This window comes from Anabas testudineus, chromosome 13 (assembly GCF_900324465.2).
Source record: "Anabas testudineus chromosome 13, fAnaTes1.2, whole genome shotgun sequence".
In the NCBI taxonomy this organism is placed as follows: Eukaryota; Metazoa; Chordata; class Actinopteri; order Anabantiformes; family Anabantidae; genus Anabas; species Anabas testudineus.
The window spans coordinates 24986853-25008813 of NC_046622.1; the positions used below are offsets into that span (position 1 = coordinate 24986853).

The following is a 21961-nucleotide window of genomic DNA, read 5'->3' on the forward strand; positions in this document are numbered from 1 at the left end:
GGGCATGGCATAAGGTCAGCAGCTACGTTGAATCAACAGATTAGGCTAAATGTAGCTTTAGAGCAGAGGCATAAATTAAGTTCTAAGACAAGTGTTTCTACAACAAGCTAATACTTAATTGGACTGCTAGAAAGTTGTTTTAACATGAAGCGACAGGAACAGGTTAACCTCTACAAGAATAAAATATTAATTGCTTTGACCACATAGGCCTGTGTTAGAGAATGGAGTTGCGGTAAAGGTTTAAAAAGTCACTACTAATCATTCAGCCTGTCGGCCATGTTTATATGCACCACTTCCAGTACTACTGAGTTTAATCTGACTTCCTATTTGTGGGGAGAAAACTGGTGAGGCGGAACACATTTTAGACAGACATAAAACAGACATGCAAGTCAAAATAAACGGTCCGGAATGAAGCCCAAGCCCTGCAGCCCTGCTTATGCACTGAACAACTATGTAAGCGTGAATGCATGTGCGCGCTTGTGTGCGTGTGTGGAAGAAGTGAAAGAAGAGATTACAGCCAATCCCAATTCCACACAAGAGTATGACAAAATAGTCCAGGTATGATGTCTTCAAAGCCCGTTTTTCAAATTCCTGCCCAAGTCTTACTCCTCTGTGTGGATTCTATCCTGATATGATGCTGTTCTGAAAATTGTAGGCATCATGACGACATAATCAATACAGCTTCACAGCAAACTATAATATAATAAAAGTATTATCAAATATATACCTGGATACTACGAGTGTGTGTGTGTCTGTGGGTGGTCATAAGGTGACAGTGAAGAAGACCATAACCTCGTGGTGGATAAAAAAAGCACCACTTCTCCAAATCCCCTTAACCCCTGCTGGGTTGTTTTATACAAATGCTCGATGATTTTCATTTAATACACTTTAAAAGACCGATACATCCGGTCCACAGAAAAAAACCTGTCATGGTAATGCATTGAAACACAAGGGCTTAGTGCGACAATCCCATAAAATGTGTTTGAGTGGGCTAAGTGGACTTTGTTGCTTGGAATCATGTAATTAACAACCTCAAACATAGATGTTTAAATGTATTTAATAACTTTTGCTGTACATTTACCTTGGAGGTGGAAGCTGGCACCCAGAATTGCAGTGATAGTGTTGCAATGTCTTAGCGAATTTAAAGGGGGGATGTTTTTACAGGCACTTGGTTATGTACGGCAAAGTATAATCCATCATTTAACTTGTCTAAAAATGCTCTTCTCCCATGCTGACATTAAGCTGGGCATATTTTTCTATGCTGGAATTAATAGATGATATCAACCAAATCACTAGTATTATACACTCCCTTCCAATAGTATTGGAACAGTGAGGCCAGTTCTTTTATTTTTGCTGTAGATTAAAAATATTTGGGCTTGACATTGAAAGATGATTATGAGACAAAAAATCAACATGGCAGCTTTTATTTCCAGGTGTTTATATCTGGATCTGATACACAACTTACCAGATAGCACCTTTTGTTTGAATGCAACCATTTTTCCTGTTACTGTTTGTGACAGACAGGTGTGTTTTGCTGTACAGGTGTATCCTATAGGACTGAATGTCTACACTCAGTTTCAGATTTGGGTTCTGCATTTATAGATAAAAGGTGTAACCAACATCAAAACCAGAGAGCTGTCTATGGGTAAAAAAAAACAAGCAATTGTGAAGCTGAGAGAAGAAAAAAATAAATCAGAACCATTGCTAAAACATTGGCTATAGCCAGTACAACCATTTGGAATGTCCTGAAGAAGAAAGAAACCTCTGGTGTACAGACGTCAAACAAGTAGGCCAAGGTAAACAAAAGCAGTGAACTACAGAAACATTGTTAGAGCTGTAAGGAAAGACCATAAAACAACTGTTAGTGACAACAGCAACAACCTCCATAGGCCAGGAGTGATGGTTTCACAATCTAATGTTTGCAGAAAACTTCATGAATAAGTACAGACATTACACCAGAAAACACAAACTACACATAAGCAAGAACATTAGGAAGGCCAAGCAGGAATTTGATAAAAAGTACGAAAGAAGAAATTACGCTTGGGACAAAGTTTTGTGAGACAAAGATTTACCTTTACCAAAGTCATGGAAAAACTAAAGTTTGGAGAAAGACAGGATCTGCTCATGATTTCAAACATACAAGCTCATCTGTGACACACAGTGGAGGTAATGCCATGGCTTCTTTTGGGACGAGATTTTAGACTGGCCAAGTCAGTCTCCAGACTTAAACCATATAGACCATTCTACCTGCTAATGGGGGGGCTCAAGGGAGCAACCCCCAAGAACAAACAACAAAGGCAAGAGGTTGTAGTAAAAAACTTCACAAAAGAACAATGCTAAAGTTTGGTGATGTCAGTGAGTCACAGTTATTGCAAGCAAAGAATTTGCAAGTAAATACTAACACTCGAAAATACTTTAAATCTACTTTTTTCAATACTTTTGCTTACATGAAAAATAGGTGGATTCAAACAAAAGGTGCTATGCGCTAGGCAAGTTGTGTATTGGATCGAGGTGTTAAAAAAAAAGTTAAAATGTTCATCTTTTGTCTCATAATCATCTTTACATGTCAAACCCAGATATTTCTATATCTATATATCAACCCACAGCAAAAATAAAGGAACTGGCCTCACTGTTTCAATACTTTTGGAGGGGAGTGCATGTGTGAAGTATCAGCCAAATTATGCTCTATACATATTTTTGGGGCAATTCTTATGATAACGCCATGTTAAATACTGCATTATCAACATCAACATTATCATTATTACCTATGTTACTATTCTGGAGACACAATAGTATGTTTTCCATAAGGCCTGTCAAACATACATAATAAAAATAAATAAATAAATGTTTGATAAAATTTACCCGATGATTTACAATCAAACTCGATTTCACTTAACATACTGCATATGCTCCATGATGGCATTCTACTGTGTAAAGACAAAGCATTATAGTAATATCACACAAAATTAGTTAATTTTAGCCAAGTTTCTTTAACATCAGATCTCAGTAATGGCCTTAAATCTCATGAGAGGAAAATCCTTAAAAAAATTTATTTTTATTTATGATTTGGAAATAAACTTGGAAATAAATTTAAAACAACATCATTGTCATAACGAGATTATTTTCGACTTACTATAGCAGATGAATTATTTTGTCTTTGGACACTGATCAGAGTACATAATGTAAAAAATATTGAGGTTGGCTGTCAAGTAGAAGAAAAATGTAAACTAAGGATGCAGTTGCTGGTCAATGCACATATGACCACCATTATGACATATCAATGATCATTGGCTCAGAGTAGCCATGAGTATCAGCCAAAAGCTCAAAACAACACATCCAGTAGCAACTGAATATAGACTATATTGGCTAAAGGAAAAAAGGACCACATCCTCTCAGCATCAGATTGCAAATTGTGTGAGGACCTCAGTTATGAGGGAGTGGTGGGAGATGTCACTGAGAAAGAACAAAGCACACTCATTCATCACTGAACTTCTGCCCAAGAAGTGTGTCCACTTAATCACCCGAACAGAGTTCCATTGCCTCTGTCGTGGCCATATTCATAGAGTGAGCAGCCATAAAAAGCCTTCAAATTTAAATGCACATGGATGTAACTGTGATTAAACTGAATGAAAATAATGACAGCAGCAAGCAGGGGAAGGAAACACTACTTTCCAGAAATGTGAGCAGACACACCAGGTTTTTCTGTGGCACCAGCATTCTTTACTAATTCCCAAAGCCCACTGGCACTGGTGTAAAAAGTAAAAGGGACACATATGTTGTTATTCTGTCAAGAAAATCACTGGATCCATACATTGTTTGGACTTAACGCATAATCCTTTCCATTGATAAAATTATGTTGAGTGTGCCTGGCTAGAAATCCATGAGTACATGGCTTCAGCACACATGCTTTTTCCCTTCTCTGGGTTTCCTTTAATTTGCAAATCTTGTAATCTAAGCCTAGAGCTGACTGAACCAACTTCTAAACCAGCACTGCTGTAGCAGCCAAGGCTCCAATCTGTTTTCCATTTAAGTGTCAAGACGGCATCCTTTTTGGTGGTTAACAAAAGCTGTTATTTCAAAATGATTATATGCTAAAAATTGTGTGAGGACCTTAGTAAGTTTATGAACAGGCCCAATGGAAAGTACAGCACTGCACCCGGAAGCCTTTTTCCTTCTCGTCTTTGACCAGAGTGTTATTTACTGAGCACTTCTGTAGGGGGAGAAGAACCAGGCTGTGCCATTCAGCCAGAGGTCAGGGTTTCTTCCTTTCAACACAGTGCATGTTTTCAGCATTAGTGTCGAGCGACGCCTGGGTGATTCGTCAAACCATCAAAACGCTGCCTGTCTCAGTGTCAGTGAGGACACAGGAAAAGCAGAAGAAATAGCAACAGGGGCGGTTGTCTCTGGAAACATCAAGAAGGTGGGCTCCATCAAGGCACAGCTGAAGACAGACATCCTTATTTCATTTCCGAAGGAGGATATATTGAGTAAAGTTTGTGTTGCTCTGGAAGAGCAGTATTTGGGGGATGAGGGTGTAGTGAGAGAATTGACTGTGGATAGAGAAGCGAATGCAAATTCCTTTTAGACCATTTCTTTTCGAATTTGCTTTCACTAAACAAAGACACGACACCCCCTAATGGCACTCTGAGCATCCCAAAGATCTACACATCTGTTTATTCTGCCTTCTGTCTATTGGGTGTTCAGGTACTGCACACATTCCACCCATTGTACCACAAAGAATCCATGAATCACAGTCACTGAGCCCACATCACTGGCTCAGTTCCAGTTGGGTGCATGTGAAGGGTTCATAATGAGAAGTTGGATGTCCTTTGATGCCTTTTATTATTAACAGAAAATTACTTTCAGATGTAGGATTTGTAATTCATAACACTGCAAAGAGTCGAACACTTTCCACTCCTTTCTGTACATTTGAAAGACAAAATGTCATCAGCATAGATCACTCAAACAGTACATAGAGGTTTCTGTCCTTTGAGTCAGTGTACTTTTAAGTTCAACTTCCCTGAAGGTGGCCAAATGAAGTCTTATATCTTTGTTTCATTGTCTCATTCTTTATCATAATGCTGTCAATCAAAGCTCTGTTTATAATGTCAGTTTATAGTATAATAAGTCAGTAAACCCAACTTGAATGCACAGTTTAGCATTCACAATTTAGACCATGTGATAGACATAGCAACAGCTATGTTGTGCAAGGCGTTTAGGGAAAGTACAGAGAATAGGTCATCTGTGTTTCGGAAGCTCTCAGAGCCCAGCACTGCAAACTGTCCTTATTTTATATAGCCAAATAACTTAAGAATGTAAAAATGGGAACACCTTGTCTTCACCACACACTGGGTATCCATCCTGTTTTTAAGTTATGACCTTTTTTTGCATTCAGTTTATGTGTTAAGACTGAGCTGTATGATCTAATATCTGCCTTCATTGCTGCATTTTACTGGGTTAATTGTAGTTTTGTTTTTAATCAATTGTTCATTTGTGTTTATCAGTTTGCATACTTTGTAGTATTACCAATGTTTAAACACAACAGGTCAAAATTACATTACTGTAGTAGCTTCCAAAAAGGTTCCAAGAATTCCAAAAGTAGGGATTCATACCTGGTTTAAAGTGAACCAATCAGTGACTTCAACTACTTGGTTGTTTTGTTTAAATCTTGCATATGCATGAAAGTACAAAGCAGAGGACTATGAGGAAGTGAATTCAGCTTTGTTATGATGCGTGAACTCACCCAGAGGACCCTGTGCTCTTGCAAACCCCCAGCAGGGGCCTCTTGTCAGCAAAACTGTCGGTCTTTAGGGGATCTGAGGAGGAAGAGGAGTCAGAGGAAGAGGCAGATGAAAAACAGAAAGATCAGCACACAACAAAGAGGGACATTCTTTCAATGAACATGTGAGGCCTCAAGTGCTGCCCACCCTCATTCAACAGGCAGCCTATTACCATGACAGGAAACGTTCTGATTACATTACTACTGTTGCCCTGTAATTCAATTATGGTCACAAAACATTTTTGATGAAGGGTTTTTTTTTCCCTCAAATCAGGCCTTATTTTGCAAGTGAGTCAACCAAAATGTCTTCTGTTTTTCAAAGAAGGCTTAAAATAATGAGGAAAAAAAAAAATGCTGTTGTTGCTGTGTTGTTGCAGTTGTTGAGTATGGTTTTCTCTCTATCCTCTTATTTGTTTTGGGGGTTTCAAGGTGGAATTATAGCATGGAAAAAACAGACATGTTGCATTAAGTGGACTGAACCCATATTATCCCTAATTGTCTCATTCTTAAGGGGCAAGGATCACAGGATTGAGGGGATGGGGGGCTCAGACTGAAGATGTTACCCTTTTGAAGACTGTAATTTGAGGCTTGACAGTAATCAGACCGAGTTCCTGCGGTATGGCGTGAGAGCACACGTGCCTTTCCTACCAGCATTTTACACTCCTGACAGGGTCATTTTTTCTTTCATGTTCCTGCCAGACATCTTTGCCACTTATGACATTAAGCAAACAGCAAATATAACTCTTGGAGACTGTGAAATGCTATATTGACTAAAACAAACCTGTTTTAAAAAAATTATAATAAAATTAACACTGAATGACGATAGGAATTTTGAATGATGTTATAGAAGCAAATACTGTTGACACCAATGTGGACATTTGCATGTTTAAATGCAACAGCAAAGATGAATGTGTGTTTAGTTAACACAAGGCATGCCCTGACACATTTTAGACAACATGCTTACTGAGAAACCTTACTACTTTTTAGTGTAGCAGCATCCCAAGTGTAGCTCTGTTTTGAATACATGTACAGTAAAATCCTAACTGGAAAAGAGTACAACGGTCAACAGTTCATTCACATTTTCTCTATGCTTATTTTTTATTGATCGAGGGAATGGTATTGACTCATTTTCAATAACAACAGAAAATCATACATTGTAAAGTCCAGAGAGTGTGTGGATAAATGCATTCATTCCTTTTGTGAAAAAAGGCAACTCTTTCTCCATTCCAGAAAAGGGGAACCTTGCATTGTTATAATCAACACCTATTTTAGGGTCTTTCTAATGTCACCCACCCACGGCCTAGCAGCCCAGACAACCGGCCTTTTAATGGCTCACCACAGTGCAACACTGTTTGCGCCCAAGCAGATTACAATCAGTGTCCTTCCCTCCAGTGGTACAATTCATATATATTTTCTGATGAGAGAATTGTACCCCTCATGTGTTGGGGCTATCTGCTGCTTCTTATTACTGTGGTTTGCTTTCATCCGCTTCCAGCAATCTTCAAATGCTGCCATTGTGTGTTGCTGAAATCTGCCAAAAGACCGGAACATGGGACAGAGAACAAAAAGGCAATTTTCTCACTAAAAAAATGCCACAAGCCAGCAGGAGCTTATATGGCAGCTTCCACAGCACTGACTGACACCTGAAAAACTTAATGTCTGGAAAGGATCTAATCAGTGGAACAACTAAACCATTTGCACCATACAGCCCTCAGCTTTCCAGTGTCTGAAAACTGTGACTGTTTCTTGCTGCTTTTGCATATATTAGTTGATTTCTTACTTTCATGTGTGACTTTTTCTAACCCTGTCTACTGAAAAGTATGTTACTATGCAACTAAACTGCAAATGATATTGTGTTTGCAGGGGAATGTAATCATTGGATGGTTTGTGTTCAGATGGAAGATATTTTTTGAATGAATTAAGTGCTACACTTATTAAGGGAAAGCAAATCACAAGGCAGGCATAGTCCTGTGTGTTGTTAGGTTAGGTTTAGTCAGAAACACATTGGTTAAAGTTAGCGCAAGATGATGGTTTTCACGTTGTAAAATTGTATCTGTTAAGCCAGACCACAATCTTGCTCTAACCTTAACTAAGAGCTTTAAGTGCCTAAATACAAACATAAAGTTTTACAATGCTGTAATGTTGTACTGCAAGGCTGGATATTCTAAATAGAAAAATAAGTTTCTAAATCTTTATTGCATATAACATACTTGCATTTATGTCTCTTATAAAAGTTGTGTTGGTAGTTATACAGTATATAAATATTTTTGCCTCAAGGCATTTTTTGGGTAAATATAAAATGGCATTAGGCAGCACCAGATACAGTATTGGGAAATGTGGAAAAGATTATAATTAGTAAATGTGAACAGAGTCAGTTAAACAAAATTTTAAAATATTATATTAAAGAATTGTAAAGAGGTGATTTTGGTTTAGAGGAGGTAGAGAGTGTGCTCAGCAGAACAGCAAAGGCACAGGAGGCACAGTCTGAGGTTTCCAACAGAGCTTTGGCAGCAAAGAAGCCTCGACTTCAGAGGCTTGCCAACACTAATCGCAGACTGACTTTAACATCAGGATGAGGCAGCATGGAGCACTCTTTAATTTTAATGATATAGCACCACTTAAAATGCCCACAACCCAAAACTGCATTAGGATGTGCCATACAACACTTAACTTAAGTGTTGACCTTGAATACTGAAATTAAGTTAACCAAAGTGTTTTTTTTCTTATGTTGTGCAAAACGATTTCAGAATATAAGCAGGAAAATTGTTAAAAAGTCCACACAGGTATTTGGAAAAATTATAATGTAACAGATGATAACACTAACAAAAAAAAAAGTTAATTTCATGTGTCTGTGTTTGTGTGTGTGCTTTTTTGGGATGGAGCTAAGCTAGCTGCATCTTTACTGTACAGGAGAGTGGGGATCTGAAAGGTATTTCAAATTACAAGTGTGCCATTATCAACTAAAGCCTAATAACATTATTCAATTTGTATGGTTTATGGTTTTCAACATAAATACCACAACCAAGGAAAAACTTGAAATGATCAGCTGGAAAAAGGGAGCAGGATTTACACCCTCATCATTTCCTTACAATTTCTTGTGATAGCTCATCAGTTAGACCAATTTTAAAATAAACAGGCAGATAAAGTGAAAGTGAAAGCCAGATTTGAAAGTATGTTCTTTAAAGTTGAGTATTAAGGCAGAGAAGATACTCACTGATATGAGGAGCTGGCAGGATGCGAGCAGCTCGCACAGGTCCGTGACGCACAGAGAACAGTTCCTGGGCTTCCCCTGCCAACTGAAAGAAAGGATTTGACTTCAAGATAATGTAGAGGTTCTTATATTAGATCCATCAGAAAAAGGGTTTTCACTTGACAACACAGACAGATATCAGAATTAAGCTTAAAACACTCATTCAGGCATTGGTGATCTAGTGATGTCTACCTGGAACTCTATTTACAGATGCCACTATATAAAGGGCCATTTGCAGTATTTGGTTGTATGGCCAAGTACAGTTTTTGAACATTTTAATTGTAATTAATGTCGACCAACTAACAGCCTCCTTCACTGCTTTTGTTGGCGCATTACAACACTTGTATGTCAGGGGACATATCACTACTCAACTTTTTTTAGTTATAGTACATTGGGACCAGAAGTGATTATGGATTCCACAGAAAGAAAAATTTGGAAAACATAAGCTTACTGTGGTTTCTGAAAAACAATACAAGATTATTTGTTGCCACTGTAAGAAAACGAACCTATTCCAACTCTGGGGAATCGACTCCTCATAGAGAGAGACAGTGGAAGGGAGACAGGGAGAAAGAGCGGTCGAGTAGTTGAAGTTCAAGCCAAGCCACAAAGTAAAATATACCAAGTACAGAATAAAAGGCCCAATGGCATTGTGATACAAGCGAGCTGCCTAAAGTTACAGTGACTGAGCCAGCAAGGAAAGATTGGGGATGCAGGTTAATTCCAAGTGGGAGGTAGTCCATGATGTCTGTCACAGTCTGGGTGTGAGACTAGGAGACACTCCGGCCAGTGTTGCCACTACTTCTGACTGCATGACAATAAACAGGTTTCTGATGAGAACCTATAAATTATATTTGGGCTGCCCACACCTTTAACATTTATAGCTCACTTACTGATTTTCTCTATTTTCTATTTATTTAATTCATGCGTTATGGTCATCACATGAACTGCTGTCAAGGTAGCCTATCAGTCACTGAACATCTGAGTAAGTCTATAATTATGTGGAAACACTCATTATTCACTGTGCGTGAGTTATGGCTGCTTTCTGTCACACTACATCTACCTGATGATGCTGGTGTTGATACAACACTTAGGTTTCAGAACAGGTATTTCTACAATATTCTAAAATGCAACACTAATTAATTTGACCAGGCGATCAGCACAAATGATGAATGGATTCATGTGTAATAGGTGCATCTTTATGTACTACTTAAACCACAACTAGCTTCACAGATCAAACTAGTGCATTCCAGCACATTTGCGCAGGCTAGAAATTTAAGTTAGGGATCAACAGTAAAGGTCACCCTATTAGAGAGGATTTTAAAGTTTGCTGCATTTCTGTTCTTTATTACAGCAGGCATACACCACAGTGTAAAGCAGTTTAATGGATGCATGTGCATGTCTGCGTGGCTTGGTTTAGACTTCTTGTGTTCATATGTGATGCTAGTATATGAGGTCAATGATCTGTGTGGCTCCTGGCAGTGTCTGGTGTATGTAATGGCACATTGTTCTAAGCACAGGATGCCCCACTTTTGTTATTCTTTTATGCGTTAAATTGCACTGAAACATGCATTATCACAAACAGTGCTTTAATCTGTTTGCTTTAAGTCTTTAAATCCATCTGATGGGATGATCGCTCTTTTGTGCAATTAGTAGCCTTTTCAAAGTGGTGGATTTGGAGCTGTGTTTTTTTATTTAAAGTGCTTGAGGTCGAGCCATGGAACAGTGGTAGATTAACACTGGAGACACATGCAGGTTATATGAGCCCTGATAGTAAAATTAAAAGGAGGTTGGCAGCAGGGCAGGATTCCTATGCAGGCAAATGGACCTGCAACGGGCAATAATGGAATTTGCTGGATTAAACGAGAAGAAGAGAGGGCCAGGGGTTAATGTGCTGGGTTATTGTGCATTATCCCGCTGCTCATCCTTGCCTTACATGGCTCTGTGTGACAGCCACTGCCATCAGTAACATTCCTATCATTACATTAGTGGCCCTGCGTACGCAATATGCCAAATTGCTTTTTCACAGTTGTTTTCCCTGCATACAGCCATTCATTGAATTCATTTCATTTGTGGTTCTGATGTTTTTGTGGAATTATGGTATTTGCTTTTCTGCTTTAATCTCTCAAATGTAACGCTGTAAGCTGTGAAAAGATATCTGGGCCATATTCACAAGTAAGCATGCTCACTAGCACAGTGCTGGACATATTGGAGGTTGGGAGAGAGCAGGTGCTTTAGGGATTGCCCGCCTTCATGATATGCAGTAGTAAAATGCTGAGAGTACACAAGCTCGAGCTGATGTGCAACGTTCAAATGTGGAAACATTCACTATAATACATATCTCTAATATTTATCTCTAATATTTAAACAAAAAAATTAGAGTCAGCGTCCAATAATTAAAGTAGGCTAACCCCAATAAAGCTTTTTCACTTACATTCTATAAAGATTCTGTAAAGTTTTTTTGTTTTGTATTGATTACTTATACACAAAATATTCAAATGAATAATTACTTAATCACTTTAATAACCTGCATTAATAGCAGATGTGAACAGTTTCAATGTCTGTGCACCACATGCACTAACACTGACATCTGCAGCAGACACCTTTCTTCCCAGCAGGTCATTTCATCTCAACACGCATGCACACAGACAATTAGTCCACAAAAGTCTGCCTCTTATCAGGCCGCAGTGGATGACACCTCTCCAGTGTGAGGTGACAGTGATCTACATCGCCTAAACACCTCTGTCAGCATCCATACAACTAGTCAGACTCCCCATCTCACCACTGTGTGAAAGCGTCTGTGTACACGTGTATGTTCATACTCTGCTGGGCCATTACAGAGGGTGCTGGCTTAGCAACTGTCACAAACACTTCACGGCCACTCAAGAGCCAGTAACTGAGGCACCTTCATTGCTTACTTAAAACCCTGTAGAAAAAACACAGCCCAGAAATAACCCATAAACTTTCCAAACTAAAAAGAAAAACAATGAGCTAGGGCAGCATTTGATAAAAGGCCACAGTCAGCTGCTTCAATCACAATGTGTATCAAGTTCAACTAAAACTAAAAAGGCAGAGCAGCCTCACCAAGATTAGATTTTAATGGGTGTGTGTGTAATGTGGCTAAAACAGCAGTAATCTTCTGCTCCACCTTAATAACTGCTACAGAAAATCTCCTAGCAGCACAGAAGTTGTCATGACAGGGGCAAATGTGTCACGGGTAAAGTAAGAGTGTGTCTTTTACTTGCGGCCCGTGGTTGTTTATAAAGAGGCTGATTAAGGACTTTGGTGTGTTTAGATCTCACAGGATGTATGTGAAGTTTGCATGGTTCAGTGACAGCCTCTACATGAAAGGTGATACTAGGTGAATGTAGCCTTTGCAGGGTTGTGGGCAATCTGTTAAGTCACAGAGCAGACAAAACCTTCTAATGATTTTCCAAGACTGACTTTAAAAAGGTAATTTTTTTGCCCATGCTGTTTGGTTGTAACGTTGGCTGAGACATGAGACAGTTTTTGATGAGGAAAAGTGCAGTTCAACATGACAAAGGTCGCATTAACCCAAAATCAACCTTACCGTTATTTCCAGGCTTATCAAAAAAACACCATCTTGTGGCCACATTTCACATTACACCACGAGTGTGGCAAAACTGTCCCAATAGTATGTCTGACTAATAGGTCAATGGTAGTGAAAAAGTGGCCCTATGAAACTTTAAGAAGGCAACTCTGGAGATGCATATTATGAGATGTGGAAAGTGACTATGTACATTTACTCAATCCAGAAACGATCAGTTTTCCATTTTTCAATTTGGTTCTGGAAACATTTTTTCTTTTTTTATTTTAAAAAATTAACAATGATTCACTACATCTATTTTACAGCTTTAGTGATTAGTTATTTTTGCAAATATAGATTCTTATAAAACAAATGTATTAAGTAATAAATGATGATGCATTTAAATGGAAGAAATACCTGTCTGTGCAAGTGGTCAGCTCAGCTTTTAACTTCTGCTGTTTCAGTTCCATAGCAAGTCTCTAGACCTGTATCTTTTTTTTTTTGTTTTTTGTTTTTTATTACTACAAATTGCCTTCGACATTTTTCACCTTAAAAAACGTTTGTGGAACAAATCTGGACTAGAATTTCTACATTATGTTATCAACAGCCAATGTTTAAAATTCACAGTATTATTTATTTGAAGTGTTTTTTCCACTTTTAGTAGTTTAATGTTTTAGGTTAATGAGCTTGTGTACACCTACCAACTGTCCCTTTCTTACAAGCAGCAACTACATGGTACTTTACACTGGCTTGTACTGAAAAGAAGTTAAAATACCTCTGCACACAGCTGAATAGAGAAGTAAAAAAAGCCATTGATTCTCACAGATTTAAGTGTTACAACTTGTGTCTGACTTCTGTCATTTTCATTCTGCTAGATATCTAGACACACGTATAGAGGGATGTCAGAGAGGATAGACAATACAGTTAAGTCTACATACTGCCCAGTACACGGTCAACACTGCCACCTAATGGACAATCCAATGCAATGTATTTTTACTGAACACCCATCAAAAATGCCCAGTATCAAGCACAAAATGTGGGATTTAAAAATATGCTTTCAATTACCACAGTACTTTAGGTAGGTACTTTTACTGTAGTGAATGAGAGGAAGTGAAATACAAAAACAGACATGGCTAAACAGCTTGGTACCTTCTACTTCTAAAATATGTTATTAATACATTAATAAAACTGACTAAAGTAACTGACATTCAATGTTTTGTATGTAATATTTATTACAACAGAAACCTTGCTTTTGATTTATGATGTAACATTACAGGCTTTGTCTCCTTTCATACTGTAAATGTTCAATTGGATTAAGATCAGGGTTTATCGGGCCCAGAATAGTTCTTCACTACTGAGTGCTGTTAGATGTATTATCCTGGTGGAGGAGCCATGACCTGCCACTGAAACAGAGTTCTCAGTCATTGGGTAGTATGTTTCTGTCCAGCTTCTGCCTTGATAAGCTTCAGATTTCATTCTGTCATGCAAACACTTAAATCAACCTGTGCCAGAGGCAGTAAAGCAGCCCCATAACTGAGCTTTCTCTATATTTAACACAGGAGATGTTGCTCTTTTCTTTAAAACCTTGTGCTGGAGTCAATGCCAAATGTAATTGGGTGAAAGGCAGGATACATGTTGGACATGCTGCCAATCTATTACAGGGTTGACACATAGAGACAGGCGACCATTCATGCTCACAATCACACCAATGATCATGTCACCCACAGGACACGAAAACCCATCGGGAGAACATGCAAACCCCACGCAGAAGAGCCACCACCAGCTAGCCTGCATTTAATCCAGAGACCTTCAAGTTCTGCAGAAGAAGTGCTAACCAAGTGGTAGGAGGTTCTTAACAATTTTTAAGTGTAGACAGAGTATCACTTTAAGCCAAATCTGTGTGTTATTGTGAACTTCTTAAATGTATATTTTCAATGCTGGAGTTTTACATGTTTATACACCTATAATGACATCCAGATTCAGTTTAAAGCAAACTTTAATAAACGTCTTACGTACTATGATTACAAAAGTATCTGCAATATTAATTTGTTAGGGCTCCCTATTTACTGCAGCAGATACAGTACACTTACAGTATGATGTACAATATGATGTGCCTAATATAATAACACCAAAAGCATACCTTTTCCACTTGCACTGTAAGGATTGTATGGTTGTTCTCAATAAAGACATGAAAGATCAGAATTATTTTTTGTGTTATTACTTTAGGCACATTGTAGAAGATAAACATACATGATATTTTTTTCAGTACTTAATCTATGTTCTATTTTGGAGTGATTCTCAAGGAACATTTCTGTATTTAGCATCATGAGTTCTGTGGGAAAAAATTTATCAAAATAAATTAGTTTGGGAAGCTGAAACTGTATTAACATCAATTATTAGTTTTTTTCTGCTGTGATGTCACACCATAGATTTGGTATGCCTCTGCGATAAAGCTGTGATCTATAAATTACAGCTAGGATGGCTTCGCTCTCCAGAATAGTTGGTAGGCCATCAGACTTTGTGACAGATTTCATCGTCAGCAAATGATTCATGTTGTTTGACTTTCAAACCCAGCAAGGCCATAGTCCTTATGTTACCCAATTACATAATCAACTTTAAAGATGCCTGCTGACATGGTGAGTAAAAAAAACTTGATAGTGTCTGGTGATACACATAGAAATGTTTAATAGGCTTATTTTAGTAGTAGTGAATGACCACACAATCTGAAATATATTTTTCCAAAGTGAACACATTAAGGTTCTCTTTTTGTGGTCTTGTATTTTAATTAAACATGAGAAATCATTTAACATAACACACTCTGTAACTTTACAATACAATACATTGATTACCAGATAAGGGTCAGTATGTTACTTTGCTGTTGTTCATCAGCTTTTTAAGGGTTGTTTAAGGCAGATATATTACAATATGCAGTGGTTATACCGCTGCAATGATATCATTTAGTTTGGTCTAAATCTTTCCTCACATGTGAAGATAAAAATTCGGCAAAAGTATGAGATAGCGCCCCAATTACATTTGCTCGTCACTTACAGATATGCTCCAGATCTGCATGCCATCAGTGTAGCCAATCATGAGGCAGAGGGGAGGGTCAGTAGTACCACTGTGCAACTCCATAAACTCTGGGTTACGAGCAGTGTCTGTGCAAAAACAAAGTGAGATATAATAATATTTAATCAAAGGACATGATCATGTAGCATTCACATTTGGCTTTGTTAAATAATTACTTAAGATTTATACATAGCATATTTACATAGTCCTTATTTCTTATAAAACATGTACATATGTGGAGGAAGTTCTTGGTACCCTTTAATTAAAGAAAAAAAGCACAATGGTAAGTGAGATAGCTTGAAACTGACAAAACTAATAAAAAATAAAAATTTCAAAAACTAACTCATGAAAATCAATATTGATTTAGATTTTTGGTTCAACAGGAGCATTTTAAGAAACAACCTAATGAAACTGGCCTAAACAAAAAATGATGGAACCCTTACCTTAGTATTTTGTTGCACAACCCATGAGCCAAATAAGCAATTTCTGTAACTCTCTAAGACATCTGCACCTGTCGACAGGTATTTTGGCCCACTCCTCATGATCAAACTGCTCCACACTGCATCTTTGAGCTCTTTCCACAGATGTTCAGTATGATTTAGATCAGGACTCAGGAGGCCACTTAGGAATAGTCCAATAATTTGATCTTAGCCATTCTTGGGTGTTTTTAGCTGTGTTTTGGGTTATTATCCTGTTGGCGGACCATGACCTGCAACTGAAACCAAGCTTTCTGACACTGGGAATCACGTTTTGCTCCAGAATGCCATGATAGACTGCATAGATTCAAGACACCCTGTGCCAGATGGAGCAAAGCAGCCCCAGAACATAACCGAGTCTCCCCCATGTGTCACTGTAGGGACAGTGTTCGTTTCTCTGTATATCTTTTCTTACTTACTTGTGGTTTCTCTGAACCATCTCTTAGTTATGGTGCTATAGGTAAGTCTGCTGGGGGACCTCTACTGATACACTGAGCTCCTCTCTCCTTTCTCCTCTATCCATTCAAATGCTACCATTGCATGTCATTAACTTTGTGTCTTCTCTCTCCTGTAGTTGTGCTTTCTCCTCTCTGTACTTTTCTGCAGGTATCCCCGGCCTGGAGCTGTATATTTCCAGAATCCAGTTGACCTGCCTAACGTTTTTGCTGCTTGTTGTTGTTTTTGTTACCTGCTGCTCTTTTGTCTTTCCACTCACCCCAAGCGCTATACAAAACAACTGAGTTGAATTGAATTGAAATAATCGGGTTACTGAAAGAAATGTCGAGTAATCAGGAAACAAGTTTATAGGCAAAAACCCTGGTTACTGGATATCTGAGTACACATGCAGCAAAATAGTAATCGGATTTCCCTCCGCCCTGGGCTGAATGTGAAAGCATGGTTGACATATTTTTGCTTCATGGAGACAGAAAAGGCTGCTTGTCTGGTCGCTTTTTTTCTTTCTCTCTCTCTCTCGTCAGAGAAGTCAAAGTTCCCTAGGAAAAATGTACCTTAGCAAATCACGTTTACATGATACTTCAACTTACTCAAGAAAGTCGACTGTAACCTGGCTGCTCGAGTGCATGTAAACATAACAGTGCGTTTACATGCACTCAAGTAACTTTAGATTATATTCTCTGATAAAGTGTAGCTTTTAATCAGAGCATTAGACAGAAATCACTGTTTTTACTGAAGAGCCCATCCGAGAACAATCTGATTGTATTCAAAGAGAGATAAGAAGATAACAACGTAGAGCAGTGCAGTCTGTTCAACACACAGAGACAAGTCAAAGCTTAAGTTGCATAACAGTGCAGACTTACCATTGATGTCAGCTTTATCAAATCGAACCCAAATAACTTTCTCCTTTTCATCAGTGGGTGGAGCCCCACTATATGCCTGTAGTTTGAAACACCAAAAAGAGAATGAGCAAAATCTACACAACATGCTACAACCGCATTAATAAAACTACATTCCAAAACATGCCTGACATGTTTACTTGTATGGATACTTGTTACACAATATCCCTAAAAAACACTGCAGGAAGAACAGCTATTAGACTAAATGCTGACAGCTGAAGCGTACAGCTGGGACCACATCAAAGCTCCTAATGATTATTCTAAATGATCAAGTACTCAAATCCCTCCACTGGTTCCACATTTAGCTGAGTTCAAGAACTAGAACACATTTACAGTAAGTCCTTTGTAATCCAATGTCACTTCGAAGTGAGGTACTAAGTAGCAACCAATCAAAGTTAGGGAGAAGACATTTGAAGAAAAGTGCTATGACAAGTTTGTTTGATGAGACTAAAGAGCCAGATAAGGGAGAACGTGCTTCAACATTGCACAAGAGTTGTGCCTCCAACACTTCGAAGTTTCAAAGTGTGCACACGTTTGGAGAAACATGTGCTGCGATGCAGACTTGTTTTTGTTTGTTTTGTTTGTTGTTTTGACTTGCAAGAGGAAGGGAAAAAATTCACTAAAGCTATTGGTGTATTGGTGTTACAGAGGATTGTGAAAAGAGCTGATGCAACACAGCAGCAAACTTGCCCCCTAACCCAACTGTTTTGAAATTTCAGTTTTAACATCTGATATATCATCTTTTTTTACTGTTTTTGCTACAATTTTTATTATTATTATTCACTTATTTTCAAATCATTGTATTCTGTTTTGGTGTAAACAGTGATAAATATGATACTGTACTGACAGAACAGTGAATTTAGAAGACTCTTGAGTAGTAAAGTAAGTGAATTAATGACAAGAATACCTGGGGGACCACATCCTGCAGAAAGGTCACCACGCTTTCCATGTAAGACTGCTCCCTGTGATAGCAAAAGACTCATCGTCACTCATGACAATGCATTTAAGGACATCACTCAAAAAACACATCAAACTGTCCTTTTTCCCTTAACTGTAGGTAGCTATGATGTCTAGGTACAAAGAAAAATTACAGTTCCTGCAGGTCACTTCAACCATTTTCAAAAACTTAAACAATAAGGCGAAACACTGAAGGGGGTATGATTTTAGGAGTGTTATAGATGACAGTGTCAAGTTAATCAAGCAGACTGTTTCTTATTGCTGGAACCCAAGGATACAGACAGTACTGATATCTAGTATGTAGATATGCTCAGTGTTGTGATTTTAGGTATTTTTAGTAAAACACTATTAACAGAATTCTGTCCTTACGTAGCAGCTTGTGCTCGCACCAAAACTCCTCCAGCACATCGACTTGGTCTTCGTGGAGAGTCTGAAGCCATTTCGTACGCCGCCTTGTTGTTCTTTTCAATTTAGGTTTTTTTCTGTAAAGTTACAAAGAGATATTAACATAGAGAAAAAGATAAACTAAAGCAAAACATTGTTTTCAGATCACAACTTGCATCTTTACAGTTTAATATTTCTATCATTATTTAGAAATGTTTCCAGTAACAACAGTGGAACATACATTAATAAATAAAAACAAATCATGTAATCCAATAAGAAACACCCTAAAATATTACTACAGAGATGACTTAAAAGTCTTAATATTACTGTGAATTGCAAAATGTAGGTTTTCAACATCTCCATAATCAACAAGTTTACTTTTGATCCATGCATACAGGAAGAATCAAACTACATCATATGAATCAAGGACAAAACAAAGTTACCAGTTTATTGGGGACACCTTATTAAACTTAATGCGATCTACTATTTACTACTACTACTAGCTAAATATTGTTGTATGTAACTATCTTAAATGTTGGATGTTTTATATTGAGGCGTTTCTAATATATTATCCACCTCATATCAGTAAGCATAGATGAAAGACCTTCTTTATAATACATTTCAACAGCAACTGCAGTTACCAAAATATCCATAGAGTGAAATCAATGTCATGAAATCAGGGTTTATTGCAGCCGTTTTCTTTTGTATTGGACTGAATTAGTGTCTTGAGCCTTGCAGACATGTCACTGCACTGCTGTATTGATGAACTATGATTGAAGGTCAAACGCTCGATCTAAGTCAGTGTATGTATGTTCCAACTTTCACACAGCTTTGTGTAGCAACCCAGATAGAAAGACACTGGATATAAAGCAACTGAAGAGAGCTTCATGCAGAGTGGCTGAGGCAAAACGGTTACCGTTGTTTATGAACTATGTCAACAACAGTAGACACTATGGACTGGTTTCATGCACTTAAAAGGCTGGACTGGTAACAGATGAGCTTCGAAACTTGGTGGTTTTAGCCCCGGTTACATGTCCTAAACGTGTATTTAACTAGGCTGGACCACTGGCCACCAGCGAAGCCATATGGTTATTACTTATGACAACTGTCAGGTCAAAGAAATGCAGATATTGCTGTAAAGCTACATTTATATTGTAGGTGAAGATCCAGCAGCTAACGCTGCTAGCTAGCATTAGCGGATCAAACCCCTTTGAATGCTAAAAACGACAGCTTTGAGACGTCGAAAAGGAGCTAAACTTGTTGTGATTCCGCAAGATGTTATTTTCAAGTAGCTACAGTTACGAACCGAGACGTTGAACGCTGACAGTCTCCTCGGTTATGGACTGAAGAGCTCTACCGAATCGTCAAAACACAAACACACTCGGCTTGCGGAACTGAGTTGTGTAATTGGAAGCCAATGAGAGCGCGTACATGTTTTCGTCAACCCAATCAGATAACAGCAAGGGTGGGACTAATGAATGCGTCACCTATAAGTGACAATACGTTTTCCAGAATAAGATGTTTGTGGTGCTATGACGCGTTCAACGGTCCTCAAGAGAAGAGACTGACGTGTTGTGTTTTTTGTTTTGTTCTTCTCTTTAGACTTAAAACGCTAAAAGCAATGAAAAACACAAGATGTTATTATACAGGACCTGCCACGTGGTCTATCGACGTATTGGCTTCATGCATGCAACTATGAATAAAAACTTGCGTAGGATTGTTAGGTTTTCTGCAAACTTTCTTAATACAATTTTACTCTGTAGGGTCTTAAACCTTACACTGTAAAGTGCCTTGAGATGGCTTCTGTTGTGATTTGGCGCTATACAAATACCATTGAATTCAACTGACAACAATAATCGTTTTTCATTGTTTGCATAATAATACTAATACTACTAATACCAACAATAATAATAATACAAATAATAATAATAATAATGTTTTTTTGTTGTTATTCATATAAGTCAAAGTATTCATCCCTGTTGTAAATGAATATACGTGCTATACCTTCGAAATTGCATTAAAAATGTCAATGTTTCTTCCTGCCCTATTCCTCTACTGTCTCTAAAACTTATGGCAAAGATGGTGGAACAAGGTGGTTACAAAATTTGCTACCTAAAATTAACAGTAGAAGCTTGCAAAACATTCTGAATGGGGCAATACCATTTATGGAATGGCACATAAAATACAAGTAAATGTCATAATTAAAACTTTTTAACTCGTAATTTTGAATTCTCATGTTTAAAATATTTTATTTTAGTTTTTACTAAATATACTTGTTACTAATTATACTTTGTTTTAGTTTTGATTGGTGAAGATTCTCAGTCATCCAAATGAGGTTCTGTGGAAATCGAGTCATGGTGAATGGGCTTCTTTCTAGTAAGGTGGAAACACTTCACTACTTACCCAAAAAAACTTGCCTTATATGGTTTGGTAATCTGGGACAGCATGAGTCACGTAAACTGAGACAGTGTTAAAAGTATTTCAATAAATTGTAGCATTTACATTTACATTACAGTCATTTGGCAGATTTTTCAGTTTTTATCCAAAGTGACTAACAAGCACCACTTGATTTATATAACCTGATAATAAGGTACATCACTATATGTCAGCACAGAGCTGCAGAGATTTGCAAACACACGTTTATTCCCCAAAATAATTTGGTCAAATATAACCCATATACCTCAGCAGTTTTCTGACATTGAACAATTTTTCTTATAGCAAATGTTGCTTAATGTGTTTAATGTGCAAGTAACAAGAGATTTAGTCCAATAAAACATCAATGTTTGTGAAGGCAAGGGATGAAACTAGTACTATAACTATACATACCATTATGTCCCAAATTACCAAACATGTCACTGAAAAGATTTTGTGTGAGCTACAACAACATAGTGAGCCATGCCTTGAAAATGTATCATTCACAGTAGATTTGTTTCTTCACATAAATAAATAAATACATAAATCTTCCAAAATATATCATATATCTTTTAACTTTTTATTTTTGCTAGTATTACAAATACTGTCTCAATGCAGCTATACTTACCCTGTGGCTGAAAACATCAAAAGATAAATTAACTAGGTAACAAAATACATATAATCAGAGTTGTTGTACTAGAGTTGTTTTGTGCCCTCTGTATATAAAACACACTGAAGAGC

The 21961-nt window shown here is 37.7% G+C and overlaps 1 protein-coding gene across 1 annotated transcript in view; it reads right to left on the minus strand.

The window, feature by feature from the left end:
• The window catches only part of bcas3 (BCAS3 microtubule associated cell migration factor), a 281126-nt gene extending 260919 nt beyond the window's left edge, over positions 1-20207 (minus strand). The window contains exons 1-7 of the mRNA XM_026367844.1: positions 20115-20207; positions 18794-18906; positions 18375-18429; positions 17432-17507; positions 15622-15728; positions 8994-9075; positions 5744-5816 (exon numbers count right to left, since the gene is read on the minus strand). Coding sequence (XP_026223629.1) covers positions 5744-5816; positions 8994-9075; positions 15622-15728; positions 17432-17507; positions 18375-18429; positions 18794-18864 — 464 coding nt within the window. The 5' untranslated portion in view covers positions 18865-18906; positions 20115-20207. The remainder of the gene's footprint in view (positions 1-5743; positions 5817-8993; positions 9076-15621; positions 15729-17431; positions 17508-18374; positions 18430-18793; positions 18907-20114) is intronic.
• Positions 20208-21961: the final 1754 nt, after the last annotated feature.